The sequence below is a fragment of the Lolium perenne genome, chromosome 5 (genome assembly GCF_019359855.2).
Source record: "Lolium perenne isolate Kyuss_39 chromosome 5, Kyuss_2.0, whole genome shotgun sequence".
In the NCBI taxonomy this organism is placed as follows: domain Eukaryota; kingdom Viridiplantae; phylum Streptophyta; class Magnoliopsida; order Poales; family Poaceae; genus Lolium; species Lolium perenne.
The window spans coordinates 21,914,275-21,934,470 of NC_067248.2; the positions used below are offsets into that span (position 1 = coordinate 21,914,275).

At 45.4% G+C, this 20,196-nt stretch overlaps 1 protein-coding gene across 1 annotated transcript; it reads right to left on the reverse strand.

Moving 5' to 3' along the window:
- Window positions 1-652: 652 nt before the first annotated feature.
- On the reverse strand, window positions 653-2,292 carry LOC127298794 (CBL-interacting protein kinase 4). The gene has a single exon (XM_051328647.1). It carries the CDS (start codon window positions 2,203-2,205, stop codon window positions 889-891), a length of 1,317 nt encoding a protein of 438 aa, XP_051184607.1. The 5' UTR covers window positions 2,206-2,292; the 3' UTR covers window positions 653-888.
- Between the last annotated feature and the right edge of the window lie 17,904 nt (window positions 2,293-20,196).

Consider the following 20,196-nt stretch of genomic DNA (forward strand, 5'->3'; position numbering starts at 1 on the left):
TTACTAGCCAAAAAAAAGCACTGTGTAGATGAGGTACGAACTATAAATACTATTTGTAGAGTTATAATTTACCATAGTTTTGGGGGATATCATGCCTTTCTTTTTAGAAGTTTGATCAGAAGCCTTTCACTTAACTGATATGCAAAAGACATAGTACATCAGAATCACATTGAGCTACTCTTGGTGCTTACATAGCTGAACATCAAATAGAAGTTTGTTCCATTTCTTTAAATATATTTACTTAACCAAACTTAGATCATTGCCTAAAAAACTTGAACCCTCGTTGGGTTGTAAGAATTTCATACGACTTCTGTTTGATTTCAATCCTTGTGATTTACTTCTTATGAATGCTCTTGCGATTAAAAAAATGATACCATATAAATTTCTTTTTATGGTTTTGTGTGCGTCAATTCCACATAAATTTGAACATCTACCCCAACCTCCTCTCTTACCTTTTTTACGGTATTCTAATTTGCACTTGCGTAGCTGTTAAACTTACATGTTTTCATTACTACAATTTCTTGTGTGCCAGAGGGATTTACATGACACCGATGCGGAGTAATAGTAATACCCCAAACATATACAAGCTAGATTCACAAATTGATTTATTAGAGTATAACCATTTGCACCTCCATACAAACAACTGCTCCCATAGTACAATGTACTGAACTTCTGATTGAAAAATATACTAAGCTTCTTACACCCCCATAGTACAATGTACTTTCTAGTACAAAAATAATACTCCTAATAAACAGGAGCTAGCTTCACATATTGACATTTGGAGTACTACCTTTTTACACTTGACACCAGTAGTAATTAACACCAACATATTCCCATCTAGCTATTTTTTTAAGAGAAAAAACTAGTGTAATAAGATACTAGTAAAAACTAGGAAACTTGTGGCAGATCTTCACAGCTATGCCAAGCCCTAACAACATCCCCTAGCTCAACCCTCAACTGTTCCCACCCGAACACTTGAACCTCCCCGTCTCCATCGACGTCGTCTGTCTCTAGCCGCATCTCGACCAGCATCAGCGGCGGCGCCAGCTCCGACATCTCCACCGATATCGCCGGCCTCCCTAGCAGAGGACGGCGCTGGCACTCGCCTCCTTTCTTCCCCACTACCATGTACCCGAGCTTCCCACCGGCCCGGCCGAGCTGCTCCAGCGTCTGCTCCGGCGACGCCGTCGTCATGAACCGCTTCTCCCTGCTCCTCTTGCTCCCGCCGAATAACCCGGACAGGTCAAGCCCCGGCGACATGGATATGATGTCGAACGCGTTCGCCACAGCGGGCGCCTGGAACTGCAGCACGCGCTCCGGCTGGCCGTCGATGAGGCCGCCGAGCTGCGAGTCGAGGCTGAGGGACCGCTTGACGAACCACGGGTGCGACGCCGACAGCGCCTCGATGGCGACGCGGGTCTCCGGGTTCGGGTCGAGCAGGCGGTGCAAAAGGCGGCGCGCCGGCGGGGACACCGACGTTGGGATCTCGTACTCCCGGTGGAGCGCCTTGCGGCACATTTCGACGATGTTCGCGTCGTCGAAGGGCAGGCGGCCAGAAAGGAGGACGAAGAGGACGACGCCGCATGACCACGCGTCCGCCTTGGCGCCGTCGTACGCCTTGCGGCGTAGCACCTCCGGCGCCGCGTACGCCGGTGTGCCACAGGACGTGAGGAGGAGGGATTCGGCTGAGCCTGGGACGACGGGCGCCGCCGAGAGGCCGAAGTCGGAGACCTTGAGACCGCCGGCGGCGTCGAGGAGGATGTTCTGCGGCTTCACGTCGCGGTGCGCGACGCCGCGCGCGTGGCAGTGGGCGAGCGCCGTCGCGAGCTGCACGAAGATGCGCCGCGCGGTGCGCTCCGGGAAGCCCTTGCGGTTCGCAGCGAGCGCGGTCTGGAGGTCACCGCGGGGCGCCAGCTCCATGACGAGGTAGATGCGGGAGCGGGTGGCGAGCACCTCGTGGAGGCGGAGCACGCCCGGGTGGCGCAGGCGGCGCATGGCGGCCACCTCCCGGAGCACGCGCGGCGCCATGCCCGGAATGCCCAGCACCTCCGCCTTGTCGATCACCTTCACCGCCACCGGTTCCCCGCCGGCCGCCGGGTGCGCGAGGTACACCTTGGCGAACGTGCCGCGCCCGAGAAGGGGCCCCAGCTCGTACTTGCCCAGCAGCGGCGCCATGCTCTTCTTCTTGCTCTGCTTTCCGTTCATGGCGCTCTACGTACGTACGTGCAGCTAGCTACCAGAACACCTCAGGTTAGCATTAGGTGAAGGTGTTGGGGTGCTGGGTTTTATATGGCTGAGTTGGCTATCCAACTTGTGCTTTTAAATTGTTTAAGTATTGATCAACTAGAGGTCAGGTTCTTTGTACTGTTTTTGATGAGGTCAAGGTCTTTTTTAACCATGGTTAATATTGTTAACTGGGGTTTTTTTTACACAACTGCCAGCTCAGTTTAGTTATTATTAGAAATCTAAGGAGTATTTTGACTAACCCTTTTAGTGTTTTAAAAAATGTAATATTTACAAAATGATAACGAGAAAAGATTTTTTTTTTCATACGAAATAGTATAAGGGAAAAAGTTTACTATCATGTAAACCCCCTATCGTAAAACAACTCGGATATTAAAAATGGGAAAACACTCCCGATCATCCCGGAGAATGGAATGTTCCTGCCCCACCCCTCACGTGCTTGACACGTGGCATGGGTGGGTTCCGCACAAGTTTTTTTTTTTTTTTTTTTTTGCGGGAATCCGCACAAGCTTGTGCCCTCCCACCTTTCCCCGCACATCGTGATAGCACAACTCCGTGCTGGATGCCACCCACCTACCCTGGCAGGCCGATGACCCGCTCTAGATCTCATGTCGCCTCCACACCACTTGCTCCACCGCTAAGGAGCCCGTGTGTCGCCCATGCCACCGCCTCCAACCCTCCCATCTCGTCCCACATCTCTAGCGCCACAATGGTTTCGATTACTAGCGGCTCCCCCGTTCGTACGTCGGCGAGATCGCGAGGAGCTTCATCTTCGCGAGCCTCCCGCGCAAGACGCACCCCACGGGGAACTTCTCCCACCATCGCCCAGGTCGCCAGGGGCTCTAGCTCCGCAAGCACGCTGATTAGCAAGGAACAAAACTAGAGACGTGGTATATCTGACCTTTTGGTTACTATAACATGAGCTAAAATAGATCAATTTTCTCTTTAGCTTTAGTATATAAACAAAAGTACATTAGTGGTGAACATGATAACATCCGCACAATAATTCTCTTGTTTTTTTTTCTTAAAGTAGTGAACCACAAATGCTTGTCCAAACAATAATTTACATAATGATAAGCTAGAATCGTATATAATAATGAGCATAAGTCATTTATCACATGTCTGGGTAAATAAGTATCACTGAGTGATCTAAGATATACCTACACAAGGCTGAACCCACTTCGTTATTTTTTCGTGCTGTGGAAATTTAGCAGGCTGATTGGAGCAGGCCGATAGGGCGATGGTGCAATATTTTAGCGAAGCATCCAGAAATCGCCGGCTGGAGGCGGTTGTATGGACAACGGTGTTGAAGGAGTGGTGATAAATCCGTTCAATTTTGGGCCTGTAAAACGGCATTCAATCTATATTAATAGGGGTCGAGTGTGAAATTTTTCGGGGCCGTGAAAATGTTTTTTGGGCCAGGCAGCGAGTTCAGTATTTGTTCTGCGCCACTTTCAACCTGTACCCGTAAATCGGCTGAAAAATACGGTTCCGGTATGATTTACGGACTCTGTTAGAGTTATTCTTAGAGAAACTCTAACATAACCCGTAAATGATGCCGAAACTGATTTTTTCGGTGGATTTACGGGTTCGGGCGAAAGCGTCGCAGAACAGAGTCCCAATCGGTGGGCCGACCCGTAAAAGTTTTTCTGGGGCCCGAGAAACGCGAGGCTCGCCCCATATATATACAGGCCGCAAAGTGAAGTAGAGTTCCAAAACCCTACTCCCCGCTGCCGCGTCCGCTTCCTCCGCCGCACGCGCTTCCACTTCCGGCGAGCAATCACGCCCTTGCCGCCGCATCATCTCCACTTCTGCGACCTCCACCGCGACCGCATGGCTGGCACCGGCGGGAGGGGAGGCGGGTGGATTGGCGGGAGGAACTCGCCACCGCACCACCGCCCCCACACACCGTCTTCCACTCCGTGGCCGAGCGGCGGAAATAGAACCGCTCGGTGGGCGCGCGGAAGCGCAACGCGCGCCGCCGGGGAAACTAGCCCGCCACGCCAATAGCGGCGAGGGGTCTTCCTCCGGTGCGTTGGGCCGTGCGCTGCCAGTCACCGACCGCAGCAGCAAGGAGGAGGAGGAGGCGGCGCCAGCGCGGACCGTCTTCCAGTCGGCGGATTACGTCCTCAACAATGAGGAGGAGGCGACGGGTGATCCAACAGGTCACCGTCATCTCGGAGACCGGCCCACGTGCTTCCGCCGCGAGGAGGCGGAAGCCGTCCACCGCGTGAAGCAGGAGGTCATCGACCTCACCTCCGAGTAGGCCACCGACGGGATGTAGCTCTCCATTTCAAAAATAAAAGTTCGAGCTATACATCAAATGATCGAAGGACTACATGGTTTCAAATGAAAACAAGATCGAAGACCCACTGCCGTCTACAAATACAATACATTTAGTGGTACTGAACTGGAGACGGAAATGGAAACACAGGATCTTCCGAATTTGCTCTCCAGGTACGTCCCTTCTGCACTCGTCTGCCCCAGGCCGCCATCGTCCACACGTTCCACTCCATGCGCGTGCCCGTGTCGGCCGGAAGCGACAGAGCATGGTAGGCCTACAGAAAGCATCACTCCAGATTTAGATTCCAGTGGAGCCGTACCGGCTGCAAATCAACGGAGCTCCGAGCATCGGGACGTCGCTCTCAAATTCACGAGATGGTCACCAAGAGGAAGAAAACAATCTCAGAATTGGGTAGGTCATTATATAGCTGCGCAAGTGACCCTAACGGTGGAGGAAGCTTTGTTGCGAGTGGTGTTGGAAGGGACCTTGATTATTGCTTGGAAGGGACCTTGATTATTGTTTTTCACATTTTCTGAGTTGTTTGATAGTTTAATCTCTAAGCATGCTTAATATCAGGTCGATCACTTATTAATAGTCAAATTTTCCAATCGGTCACCCATCCTGAAACTACTCCCATCTCAGAACGCTTAACTTGTTCGTTCCTTCCGGATGATCTTCCTGCCATGAGTCGGGGCGGAGGGCTTGATGGCACCGAATCACTGGGAATGATTAAAGCCCCGAGAAGTTATATTTTGTTGACAATAGTACCCTATCGAAACTTAGCATGTTCTTAGATAAACAATCTACCAAGTGGTGTAGCCATGAACCAACCATTTAGCTAGTTATTCTAAACGGTGAGAGAAACAATTGTGCCGACGGTAATCCTAACGATGTTGCCTCGCCGTCACGGCGGATACCCGTGGAGCCACACTATGTCCCAGTCTATGCTAACATCGGCGGTTTCCTGTGCCAACGGCTGGCTTTGCGGCCTGCCCTGTTCGAGCCCTGTGCCGGCGGCCCCAATAAAAAGCCGTCGGCACAGCGGGCCGTCTATACTTTGACAGTTTCCTGTAGTGGGAGTATGTAATCTGCATCAAGGACCTGGGACATTCACTTATTGTATGTACTTCCGGGACCGAGATGTTTTGTTTGTAAATACCAAGATCTAAGTGTAACTCTAGTAATAGTTTGGGGACCCCCCGATGCAAACTCTTCTGAAAATAAAGGAGGTACAATTGTTTCGATACAGTAAGAAAATCAGCTATTTGGTAGACACTGGTAGAAACCTAGCTGTGAGATGGGTGCAATAGCATAATTATCAACACTGACCTATATATGCTCATGCATGTACATAAAAAACGATCTGTCAAGATCTACGCATGACGGCACTACGGTCACAAAATGCTTGGTTACAAACAAGTACCCATCACTCCATCAGCAACTTGAAACATTTAGTTTTACAGCTTCAACATGTATACAAAATCTTAGCTCTCAAGATATGCACAAGAAGGGTCGAATAGTCACGCCAATATCACATTAATGTCATCAAGTTGGTTTACTATATATCAAGTTAGTGACCAGAGTTCATTGTCCCAGGTTCAAGTAGGAAAATCTAGGATTAGGCCCCGGTCCACGCTCCAGGTTTTCTTGGACATATATAGCTTAATTATATTCCGCTGATGTTGAAATACACAAAGCAACCGGCGTCGGCACAAAGGCACTGTGAGGTTTTCTTCATTTCTTGGCCATATATAGACCCAACGCGCGCTGATCGAGACTGTCCGGCACTATGGGGCCTGGTGTCAAGACCCGTTCTTATAACACTTAAATTACGTGCAGCAAGGATTAAACAGACTCCTGGAGCAGTTCCTGAGCAAGGACGAACGGACGACAATGGTCCAATATCACATCAGTGGCATCGGATAAATTATCAGGTGATGGTCATGGCTAGTTTGTCCAGATTAGTTGGCACAAGAAGGGAATCTAGGATTTGATCAGCTTTTGTCGCTATAGTTTTCTTTTGAGTAAAATGCATCCGCCGTACATGGACTTGCCTCGAATGTACACCTCAGTGCATCAAGCTATGCAAATGCTCTGTTGCAGGGCTAGAACTTACATTTTTAGTACTGTATTATCTGGGTGCACGGTGCTCAGTTATGTACTTGAGTCCAATCAAATTTACCCGCAAAGAAAGAGTGCAATCAAATTTACTATAAGCTGTGTGCACGTGTGTGTAAACTGTAAAGTACGGTCTCTCACTCTGTTCTTGGTAAATATAGAGAGTACCGTTGGGGAATCCAAATCGGCTCACGGGTGCATATGAACTCGTTGTGTGAAAATACATTTTGAAATGTCAAAAAATTCTAAAGTAATTTTTGCATGTATTGATAGATATTCTATGTTCATACACAAGTTTTCAGAAAAAAATAATATTATGTCTCATGTAAAAAAGATAAATTTTGATGCTCCAACGCGACTACATACATGCCATTTTTTTTGTATTTTTTGTATATGCTACATAAAATATTGTTTCCCACAAAAACTTATGTACGAACATAGAATGTCACGATGAATACTTATTCATTTATTCATGTAGATATATAATCCATTCACATAGAAGGAGAAACAAAAACACCTGCATCATTTTCCCAATCCAAATGTACATATCAAAATACTGCAGTACACAGTCGCAAATCACAAGTGGTAGACAATAAATGGCAATACAAACATAAACAATGGGATCAACATCGTCTACAAAAAATACATTTTGTGGTATATTCAAATGGAGACCGAAATGGAAACATACGGCCTTTCCCAATACGCGCTCCATTTGCAGCACTTTTCAGTAAACAATTTCTTACAAATAATTGGTGGGCCCACTTGCCTGTCCATGGGCGCCGTCGTCCACAAGTTCCAGGGGTGTGGAGCCGCCGAAGAGCATCATGCAAGATTTAGATTCAAGAAAATGAACGGATCTCTAGGCACGGGAAGCTGCTCTCGACGTACGTCTCACTTTTGGAGCTGATCACCAGAAGGAACAGAACAATCTAAGGATTTTGGACTGGTTAGTCGTGGGTCATGTGTTCCTGTCCTAACAAACTATAGTGGCGCAGCGACCTTGACGGTGGAGGATGCATGGAAGGGTTGTACCCAAATTTGCGTTGTTTCCTGTCAAAAAAAATTGCTTTGTTTTGGTTGGTTGTATGCTACTCATGCACTATATATACTTTGTTTTCCCTCGTAACTGTCTTCCTTCCCCTCCTAATGTTATATAAAAAAAATGTTTTCTATTGTTGAAGTGGACCAACTTGAATATCAATGACACAAACAATAGAAAACATTTTTTTGGATATAACTAATATAAATTGGTCCACTTCAACCAAGGAATTTCTGTTCTTGACACTAGATCTAAAACACCAAAAAGATGTACATAACAAGTTATTTCACGCTCGAACTAAGGAGAATCAATAAAAAGGCTTCTGGTTAATGTATATCTCTCTCCTTTGGTCATCTGAATTTTTATTTTTGATTAGATGTTTGGTTCGAAGAGGATACATACTTTGTTTTCAGGAAGGGAGTAAATATCCGGCAAATGAATTGGTGGTGGCGCATCATGCTGCTTCAGTCTTTGATTGCACCTTGGTCTTGTGCACCTTTTCTTGTCTGAAAGAGGGGATTCTGCATGCGGATCATCTTTGATGCGCCTTCTCATTTTCTCCAGAAAAATTGGATTATCAAAGCACTTATAAGCACTTACAAGTACGTTTTAACCTAGCCTCCTCATCCTCAGGATCCAAATTGTTATCAGATTAACTGTGGTGTCGTGTAGTAGATTCACCATTGTACGGTAAGTACGCATCTCGGTGACGTCCACTATAATCATCAGCTTTATTTGGGTGCTTCAGGTTAACACTTCCGTTATTTGTACAGCCACGGCAGTGACCATTATCATTGGTTTTAAGCATGTAGAAGCAGCTGATTGCAAACTCTTTATATGCTCCAGATTGTTCTGAAACATCGTCTCCTCCTTTAGTCCTTCAACAGATTCAGTCTCTATTCTAGACGGTGCGAGTGGCAAAGCGCCATTGTCAGCCAATTCCACTCTCCCTAAGGAGCCTGAACCGCTTCGGGTCCCTAACAATAGTACCACTTATCAGGTCTGATGAAAAATACCAGATGCCAATCGTAAGGTCTCCGGGATAGAGCAACGCAATGGTGCCCATGCATGCGTGTAACACAATATCTCAATATTCACCATGACAATACCACAAAATAATATTATCGAGAGGGTAGGTACCAATGAGCGAGTTGGAACCACCCCAGAAAACAAATCAGCAAGTTGGAACGTTTAGTGATTGCAGCCATGCTTTGCTAAGTTTTCAGATATGTACAACATGGTTAAATAGTCTCATGGGCGGGCCCATGTGTATTCATGGGTATGCAAGTGAATACCCAAAATATTTGTCAAACTTTTCAAATCATATGAACAGCTCTCAATTTATTTTTAGATTGTATAAAATCTAATCCAAGTTCTAACACATTAGTGTAGCTGGGTTGTTGGCTAGACCAAGTGGACTTGTGTAAACATGTCTTGGGTTCAAACCATGGTTTTGTCACATTTTCTTCTACTTTTCTTTGTATTGTTTTATATTTTGAATACCCATTAACAAAGTCCTGTGCCCGCCCATGAATAGTCTCCTAGAGTAGTTCCAGAGCAAGAACAAACGAACGACAGTGGCCCAATTAATATCAATTCGATGCGTCATCGGAAAAATTATCATGTGATATTAGATCTCGGTAGATTTGTCCTGATCAGTTGGCACAAGCAGGAAAATCTAGGTTAGATCTCGGTCCACGGTTGAGGTTTTCTTGTCCATAGTTTTCTGCTTGTGGGCATTTTTATGTTGATATTTATAGAACTGTTGACACTACAACCAGTTCGGGTTTCGCTGACGATTTAACTATGTCAACGAATGTCAAAAAATCTTTACGGCCAAGTGATGCTGACGGTTTGAACAACTGTGGGCAATTTCACGTCACAGATGGCCGGGCTGACGGTTTGGGCATCCCGTCAGGGATCCGTGACGATACACCGAAGCCTGAAGCCCACCCGGCCCATATCTTCGTGACGCGAAAACTTCGTCATGATGTCGGTTCTCCCGTTCGGCGATCATTGCGTCAGGTATGCCATGTTAATGATTGAGGTGTCCGATCTGTCGGGTGACATCATATTTTTCGTTTACGATAACGTCAGTCGAAGCGTGAACGAACCAAGATTTGCCAAATGGGACAAGCATAGTAAGACTCGCGCGAGCGTCAGCAATGTCGCCACGTGATCCTATTACGGGTTGCCACGTGGCAGAATTTCCTCACAAAATGGACCAGTAATATGCTAGGAAAAATTATCATGTGAGATACATTAAATGACGGGAGATTTGTCCCGATCAGTTGGAACAAGCAGGAAAGGAAAATCTAGGTTAGATCTTGGTTCACGGTTGAGGTTTTCTTATTCATAGTTTTATTTTTGTTTGCATTTTTTGTGTTGATATTTATAAAACGATTGGTTAGCGTTGATTGACCCAATTGCAAACATGTATTTGGCGAAGGCGATGGTGATATTTTGCTATGTACTGACCGAGTAGTGTCTGTCTTGATATGGCTGTACTTGGTATCTATCTGAAATAAGAAAAACTGTTTGAAATTAGAAAATGATCATGGTATTCCTATGCCTGCTACTTCCATATGATTGTACTTATTTGTATTCCTTCTTATTGAGCTATAATTTCTCTTCTTGGCAGTGTCCATGTTTTGGAACATGGGTGCATATGCTCCCTATATTTTGAAATGTATATTATGTATATTTTAAATTTCAAAAAAATTGAAACAAAAAATTTGTACGTACATCTTCACGTGCTACGCGCTCACAAAGTCGTTTCATAAAAAATCGACTTATCATGTGACGTGTGTAAAAAAAGATAAAATTTAGTGCTAAAAATAATGCTTTTCACAAGATAAAGTTTCTCCTTTTTTACATAGACCACAAAAAATATTGGTTTTTCGTGAAACTTAGCGAATGCACATACATTATGGAGATGTACATGTAGAATTTTTTATATAAATTTTTTGACATGTTGAAATATATATTTTTGGTAGAGGGAGCATACGCACCCGGGAGCCGAATTGAATTTCCGCCACGGTTGCATCTACAAACCTTTCAAAGTATATCACACAATGCTCAAGTAATAGTAGGCATGTGTTTTATTCGATTTATTATACTGAACTAGCTAGGAAATCATATTTTATATCCAGACTGACCTCAGTGAGTAGCAGGAGACGATTGAGAATACTTCTGCTAGAGAAGAGATGGATTGCCACCATGGACAGTTACAAATCACAGCGCTTTTGGGTACCGTAACAGTTACTACGTGTGATAAAGTCATACAGGCGGGGCGAAGCTCATCTGTTCATCTACTCCAGTATAATTATAGCGGCACATCGAGCGCCTGACTCCGTGGACAAGTGTGTGTTGGTAACCTGAATCGTAGAGGGCCGCTGCTGCCGCCATTGCGTTCGCAGGTCTGTAGCTTTTGCGTGCAGATTGGGCGGTCGGTTGTCAGTTTCCGCAATTTTGGTGGGCGTCAAAGAAGCAAGGGAAGCAATACTTCATCTTTTCTTAATACTTCAGCTAGTTACGACCCTCCCCCTGGTCAGCTATAGTAACACAATGGACACCATCCATGTATATGACACAATCTCTCAATATTTACCCTGAAAGCACCACAAAATCACAAATTTCTATAAACGAGTTGGAAGGTACCAATCAGCGAGTTGGAACCACCCTAGCAAAAAAAAAAAAAAAAAACGCAGATCAGCAAGAAGCAACGAACAACAAGAAGGGTTAAATAGTGTCCTAGACTAATAAAGCGCCCCTTATGAGAAAAAAAGTGTCCGCAGTTCCTGAGCAAGAACCAACGGACGGCAATGGTCCTATTAATATTACTCAAATCAATGCGTCATCGGATACGTTATCAAGTGATGATCAGGGTGAATTTGTCACGATCAGCTTGCACAAGCAGGCAGATCTAGGCTCAGAATCTCTGTCCGCGGTTGAGGTTTTCTCTGCAATAGTTTTCTTTTTGTGGCCATCTTCGATGGTGATATCTACAAAACCATCGGCTGGTAGTCCATCCAGTTGGAAACATATAGTTGGTGTGAAGATGATGGTGATATTTTGATATGCACTGATCAACCAATGGCATTGATGGTAACAAAGTTTTTGAAAGGGACCAAATCTTTAAAGAGGAAGGTCTAATAAGTTACTTAATCTCTCATATATTCTTGACACTTATTATGGATCGAATGGAGTAACTGAATTAGAAAATCCAATAACCTTCCATCCATGCTTGGCTAAGTTTGATAATAAAGAACGTACAATCTAGGGTCCGGCAGTACATAGTATTTTCGTCAGGTCTAAACAATCACTAGCTCATGGATAATAAAGACGCTTGTCATGTTTGATAGGCACCAACACCTGCGTGTTGAAGTATGCCGGCCATACTTATTTAAGTGACCCTCGCGATTCCTAAGGGACATAGGGTTTCCATGCAGGTAGATGCAGGCATCCTGCTCCATTGGCTCTAATAGTGGTAGTTGCTGGAATTTTGGATATTTGGCCTTTGGCCCATGGCCCATTATTAAATTCTGAAACTCACATTGCCCATTCCAATAATTAGTGGCAGCACTAGTGGGGGCTAAAGTTTAGTCCCACATTATTAGTTGGGAGAGAGTTGGAGTGGTATATAAGGTGGGCTGTTCTAGTCCTAGTAAGTGAGTGAGAAGAGAGAGAGCCCTCGCGCACTCCTCCTCCGCCGCCCGCCTCGTCACGTCACGTCACGACGCGCCGCGGGTTGCGGGAATCTCGCCGAGCCGAGCTTATCTTTTTGCTGTTTGGGAAATTAATTGTGTAATCAATTTCGAGTCATTAACGGACGCGTTACTCAGCCGTTTTGCCTACCGGTTTTCTGGATCGTGGCTGTGCCGACTCGGACGTGGGCTGCGTCCCACGACCTTCCCGAACCGCACTATATAAGCGCGGACGTCAACCCTAGTCTGTACGAGACGTATGCGACTACCTGTTTCCAGTTCATTGCGCCGCCGCCTTCGTCTTCCTCATCCCGTTCTTCGGCGTGCACCGACTGCCGGGACAGTAGGCTTCCGGAACCCTGCCTCTCGTGAACCTGTACGGGTGAGGGGCAATCAGGTTTTTGGGGAGCGCTCCGGCGCGACTACTGGCATCACGACGTCGTCATCGGACGACGAGTTCCTCCACACCGACAATTTCTTCCCGAACCTCAGCAACTTCTTCGACAACCTCAACATGGGCGACAACGACGCTGCTGCGAAGTATGTGATCTTGTCGTTTTTCTTTCAGTTTCTGTTAGAGTTCCTTCTTCTAGTTTCTGTGGTAGATGCGATCGATTTATCTTGTTTAGATATGATCTGTTCATCTATCTTACTAGTCTACATGATTAGTTTATTTGTTATTTTCATAGTCATGATTTATCAATTACTTGTACGGATTATTTCATATGGATATTTGCTTATATACTCAACATTCCAAAAACCTGATTTTAGGCAAATCAATTCAAGCAGCGTTGCTGCCGCTACTCGACCTCCCCTCTTTGATGGTATGCATTACAAGAGGTGGCGCACAAAGGCAGTCCTATGGTTTACAAACCTAGGCTGTTTTAGCGCCACAGATGCTAGACCTGAGGGGCCTCTCTTTGCAGAGGAGCAGGAAAAGTTTGAGAAGGTCGACGCCATGTTTAAGGCGGCCTTGTTCAGCATTCTTGGGGACAACATTGTTGACCCGTACATGGCTTTCGACCATGGTAAAGATGCGTGGGATGCGCTCGAGGCTAAATTTGGGGTCTCGGACGCTGGCACTGAATTGTATGTCATGGAGCAATACTATGACTACAGGATGACTGATGAGCGCTCCGTGGTTGAGCAGGCCCATGAGATTCAGTCCCTTGCCAAAGAACTCGAGCAGTTTAAGTGTACCTTACCGGACAAATTTGTGGCCGGTGGCATTATTGCCAAGGTTCCTCCCTCGTGGAGGAACTTTGCTACTTCTTTGAAACATAAGAGACAAGAGTTTTCCGTTTCGGATCTCATTGGCTCGCTTCATGTGGAAGAGAAGGCGAGAGCAAAGGACACACGCGCTCGTAGTTTTGAGGGAGGTTCTAGTGCCAATGTGGTACAGAAGAAAAACTTCCAATCTCACAAGTCTAAGAATAAGAACAATGGAAAAGGCAAGTTTGACGAGAAGAACAAAGCCTCTAACTCAACCAACTTCAAGAGGAAGACTCCTTATAAGAAGAAAGAGAACTGCCATGTTTGTGGCGCTCCTGGACATTGGGCTCCTGATTGCCCAGAACGCCATGATCGGCGTGGGAACAGCAGCAAGTCCGCGAATGTTGTTATTGGTGTTGATACTGAGATGAAGGACGTTGGGTACGGTACTTCTCCTACTGTCCTTTCAGTATGTAATTCTCCTGATTGGTGGATAGACACCGGAGCCAATACACATGTATGTTCTGATGTCTCTATGTTTTCTTCTTATCAGGTCGCAAGGACTTGCTCCGTGCTGATGGGAAACGGCTCACGTGCTTCTGTTCGTGGTGTTGGTACGGTGGATCTGAAGTTTACTTCGGGAAAGACCATCCAGCTGAAGAATGTGCAGCACGTTCCCTCCATTAATAAGAATCTCGTCAGCGGATCGCTTTTATGTCGAGATGGTTTTAAGTTAGTTTTTGAGTCCAATAAAGTTGTAATTTTCAAGTGTGGACAATTTGTTGGAAAAGGTTATGTGTGCGGAGGCTTGTTCCGCTTATCTCTGTCAGACTTATGTACTCAAATTATTAATCATGTTTGCAATAATAGTGAGTCCGATATTTGGCATTCACGACTTTGTCATATTAATTTTGGGTGCATGACGCGGCTAGCAAATATGAATATAATTCCGAATTTTGCTATTGTCAAGAAATCCAAGTGCCAAGTATGCGTGCAAGCTAAGCAACCACGTAAGTCTCACAAGACTGCGGAGGCAAGAGACTTGGCACCGCTGGAGCTTATACATTCGGATCTTTGTGAAATGAATGGTGAATTGACAAAAGGAGGGAAAAGATACTTCATGACTTTAATTGATGACTCTACTCGATATTGTTATGTGTACCTCCTGAAATCTAAAGATGAAGCTCTTAATTACTTCAAAATCTTTAAAGCTGAAGCAGAAAACCAACTTGATCGAAAGATCAAGCGGCTAAGGTCTGACCGTGGTGGAGAGTATTTTTCCAATGAGTTTGATTCTTTTTGTGCGGAACATGGTATTATTCATGAGAGGACGCCTCCCTACTCACCTCAGTCAAATGGGGTGGCCGAAAGAAAGAACCGTACTCTAACTGATTTGGTTAACGCCATGTTAGATACATCGGGTCTATCCAAGGCATGGTGGGGGGAGGCGATATTGACTGCATGTCATGTCCTAAACCATGTCCCCACAAAGAACAAAACCATTACCCCGTTTGAGAAATGGGAAAGGAAAAGGTTGAAACTCTCTTACCTACGAACTTGGGGCTGTATGGCGAAAGTAAATGTGCCAATACCCAAGAAGCGCAAGCTTGGACCAAAAACCGTGGATTGTGTTCTTCTGGGATATGCATTTCATAGCATTGGCTACAGATTTTTGATAGTAAAATCTGAGGTATCCGACATGCATGTTGGTACAATTATGGAGTCGAATGATGCGACTTTCTTTGAGGACATCTTTCCTATGAAAGAAACGTCTAGCTCATCAATTCAGGAGATGTCCAGTTCATCTACTCAGGAATTATTTCTTGAACCTACCATGGCTATAGAACACTTTGATAATCCTGTGGAGGATGACAATGAAGTTCCCAGAAGGAGCAAGAGACAGAGGACTGCAAAGTCTTTTGGACATGATTTCATTGTGTACCTCGTGGATGATACCCCCACTTCTATTTCAGAAGCCTATGCGTCTCAGGATGCTGACTACTGGAAGGAAGCTGTCCGTAGCGAGATGGATTCCATCTTAGCTAATGGAACTTGGGAGGTTACTGATCGTCCTTATGGGTGCAAACCTGTAGGATGCAAGTGGGTGTTCAAGAAAAAGCTTAGGCCCGATGGTACTATTGAAAAGTACAAGGCACGACTTGTGGCCAAGGGTTATACTCAGAAAGAAGGTGAAGACTTCTTTGATACATACTCACCTGTAGCTCGACTGACCACTATTCGAGTACTACTTTCCTTGGCTGCCTCACATGGTCTTCTCGTTCATCAAATGGATGTTAAGACTGCTTTCCTAAATGGAGAGCTTGAAGAGGAAATTTATATGGAGCAGCCTGATGGATTTGTAGTAGATGGTCAAGAAGGAAAGGTATGTAAATTACTGAAGTCTTTGTATGGGCTTAAGCAAGCACCTAAGCAGTGGCATGAGAAGTTTGAAAGAACTTTAACCGCCGAAGGCTTTGTTGTAAACGAAGCTGACAAGTGTGTATACTATCGCCATGGTGGGGGTGAGGGAGTTATTCTTTGTCTCTATGTCGATGACATATTGATATTCGGGACCAGCCTTACTGTGATTAAGGAGGTCAAGGAGTTCCTATCTCGCTGTTTTGAGATGAAGGACTTGGGAGTAGCTGATGTGATCTTAAACATCAAGCTGCTGAAGGATGACGATGGTGGGATTACATTGCTTCAGTCCCACTATGTGGAAAAGATCCTGAGTCGCTTCGGGTATAGCGACTGCAAATCTTCTCCAACGCCTTATGATCGTAGTGTGATAATTCGAAAGAATAAAAGAATTGCTAGAGATCAATTGCGATATTCGCAGATCATTGGCTCGCTTATGTATTTAGCCAGCGCCACTAGGCCTGACATCTCCTTTGCTGTAAGTAAACTCAGCCGTTTTGTGTCTAGACCTGGAGATGTTCATTGGCATGCTCTTGAGAGAGTTTTCGCTATTTGAAAGGCACTGCGAGTTATGGCATTCACTATACTGGGTATCCAAGGGTACTTGAGGGTTATAGTGATGCAAATTGGATATCTGATGCTGATGAGACTAAGGCCACAAGTGGTTATTTGTTTACAGTTGGAGGTGGCGATGTTTCCTGGAAGTCTTGCAAGCAGACCATCATTACGAGGTCAACTATGGAAGCAGAACTCACAGCATTAGACACAGCCACTGTTGAAGCAGAGTGGCTTCGTGAGCTTTTGATGGACTTACCTGTGGTTGAGAAACCAATACCCGCTATTCCTATGAATTGTGATAATCAAACTGTGATCGTCAAAGTAAACAGTTCTAAGGATAATATGAAGTCATCAAGGCATGTGAAGAGGAGACTGAAAACTGTCAGGAAAATGAGAAACTCCGGAGTTATAGCGTTGGATTATATCCATACGTCTAGAAACCTGGCAGACCCCTTCACAAAGGGACTATCACGAAATGTGATAGAAAATGCATCGAGGGAGATGGGTATGAGACCCACACTATGAGCTGCCCACGGTGGTAACCCACTCTATGTGATCGGAGATCCCGTGAATTAGAGCTGGGAGACAAGCTGTTGGTCAGCTGAGAGGAGAGTATCTATCCCTATAGCAATTTTACCACTCCGTAAGATGCAATACTCTCCTAATCTGCATGGCAGGTTGATAATTATCTTAATGTGTTCTAAGTGGCTTATTTTAGCAGAGATGTTGTCCTGCAGAACATCTTTTGAAGAACACACCTATATGAGTCTGATTGTTAAACGTCGCAATCTATGAGAGTTGGGTGCTCTCTAGTAAACTCATGAAAGGCCCTGGAGTATGACGTATAAGCTCCAAACCGCGAGGAAGTCTCGTGGCAGCCTAGTATCGGTCTAGGCTTTGTATGAAGCTAGTGAGCAGAAAACTTGTAGTTCAAGGCATAGTCCACTATCCAAGTTGCAATCTAGTGTAATATGAAGCTTTAAGTGGAAGTTCAACTTAACAGTCTCCACGACATACCGGTATATAAAACAATGTTCTGGAAACTTACTGATGAGATGTGCCAATGAGAGTTTGTGGGGGATTGCTGGAATTTTGGATATTTGGCCTTTGGCCCATGGCCCATTATTAAATTCTGAAACTCACATGGCCCATTCCAATAATCAGTGGCAGCACTAGTGGAGGCTAAAGTTTAGTCCCACATTGCTAGTTGGGAGAGAGTTGGAGTGGTATATAAGGTGGGCTGTTCTAGTCCTAGTAAGTGAGTGAGAAGAGAGAGAGCCCTCGCGCACTCCTCCTCCTCCGCCGCCCGCCTCGCCACGCCTCGCCTCGCCTCGCCTCGCCTCGCCTCGTCACGACACGTCACGACGCGCCGCGGGTTGTTGTTTGGGAAATTAATTGTGTAATCAATTTCGAGTCATTAACGGACGCGTTACTCAGCCGTTTTGCCTTCCGGTTTTCTGGATCGTGGCTGTGCCGACTACCTGTTTCCAGTTCATTGCGCCGCCGCCTTCGTCTTCCTCATCCCGTTCGTCGGCGTGCACCTACTGCCGGGACAGTAGGCCTCCGGAACCCTGCCTCTCGTGAACCTGTACGGGTGAGGGGCTATCAGGTTTTTGGGGAGAGCTCCGGCGCGACTACTGGCATCACGACGTCGTCATCGGACGACAAGTTCCTCCACACCGAAAATTTCTTCCCGGACCTCAGCAACTTCTTCGACAACCTCAACATGGGCGACAACGACGCTGCTGCGAAGTATGTGATCTTGTCGTTTTTCTTTCAGTTTCTGTTAGAGTTCCTTCTTCTAGTTTCTGTGGTAGATGCGATCGATTTATCTTGTTTAGATGTGATCTGTTCATCTATCTTACTAGTCTACATGATTAGTTTATTTATTATTTTCATAGTCATGATTTATCAATTACTTGTACGGATTATTTCATATAGATATTTGCTTATATACTCAACAGTAGTGTCCAAGGAGGGTGCTTCACCTCAGTGTAGCTTTTACCGCAGTGCCACATAGTTCCTAGGTTCTCTAGAAAAAAATGTGTTGGGTATGCATATGATAGAGATGGCTTCACTCGATTCCTCATCCGATTCCACCGTGAGCCACTCAGTTACGAGGCTTGAAATCATACACTGTACAATCTGTAAAACCTCCCCGGTCCCTTTAGTGCTCTCGGACTCATAATGGTGATAAATCTCTTTCGAGGTCACTTAGGTCCAACGGTACAAGGTAAATGTGATTCAACGGAAAAAAGGAGTATTCTTATCACCACAAAAAGCCACTGCACCCTGGAATATGTTGTGGCACATCAGCTCTTCCCGATTTTATGTAATTCAAAAAATGTTGTTTGCTAGATTTAATATCGCATTGGATGGATAGATCCTACCTGGAGCTGAGTGCAAGCAAGATCTCTCAACATTTTTGTAACATTCCCAAATAGTTTCACGTTCTAGTATATATTTGAGACCGCTAACCAAGGAACGGTATTTATTCTTCACCTCCTACTTTGGGCACCAACCTGCCAAGACTTCTTCAGCAATAGATCAAATTCCTCGTCCGCCTCAAGCATTACCTCATACCATAAGTTGTGCCCTTATATTGGAGTACGGGTTCCCCGGGCTTGATCCATATGTAAATTGTTGAATGATCTGACTGTTGTCTAATGCTGGAGGGTCGCCAATGGGATAACGTGCATGAGCTCCACAAAGGTTGAGTGTGTGTTATCACCAGAATTTGACCAAGTTAGAGGTGGGCCACGATCAAGATGGGCTTGAAGATTATATACGGAGAAAATACGTAGATCGGCCTTATATGCAAAGTTGGGCTAGATTGCCCATATATCTGTAATATAATAGATCGTATCTTAGATAGAGTTTTACCCGTGCACTGTTAGGTGCACGCCTAAATTAGAAAGTCCGCTGGACTATAAATATGTATCTAGGGTTTATGGAATAAACAACAACCAACGTTCAACCAAACAAATCAATCTCGGCGCATCGCCAACTCCTTCGTCTCGAGGGTTTCTACCGGTAAGCAACATGCTGCCTAGATCGCATCTTGCGATCTAGGCAGCACAAGCTCCACGTTGTTCATGCGTTGCTCGTACTGAAGCCTTGTTGATGGCGAGCAACGTAGTTATCATAGATGTGTTAGGGTTAGCATAGTTCTTCGCGTAACATGCTATCGTAGTGCAACCCTTGCATGTCTAGCCGCCCTTACACCTATCTTAGGTGTAGGGGCGGCACCCCGCTTGATCATTATTTAGTAGATCTGATCCGTTACGATTGCTCCTTGTTCTACAAGGATTAGTTTAATATCTGCAATAGTTAGGCCTTACAAAGGGGTGGAGGATCCAGCGGCACGTAGGGTGTCGTTCGCTAGCCCTAAACAGGATGTTCCGGGGATCAACCTCGTGTTGGTTTTTAGGCCTTGTTTAGGATCGGCTTACGATCACCGTGCGTGGCCGCGAGGCCCAACCGTGAGTAGGATGATCCGATTATGCGGTGAAAACCCTAAATCGTCGTAGATCTCATTAGCTTTATCTTGATCAAGCAGGACCACCATATATTCGTGCACCTCGTACGAATCATGGGTGGATCGGCTCCTTGAGCCG

What these genes read in the sequence shown, in the direction of transcription:
- LOC127298794 (XM_051328647.1), bottom strand. Translation starts at nt 2,205, where the DNA reads ATGAACGGAAAGCAGAGCAAGAAGAAGAGCATGGCGCCGCTGCTGGGC.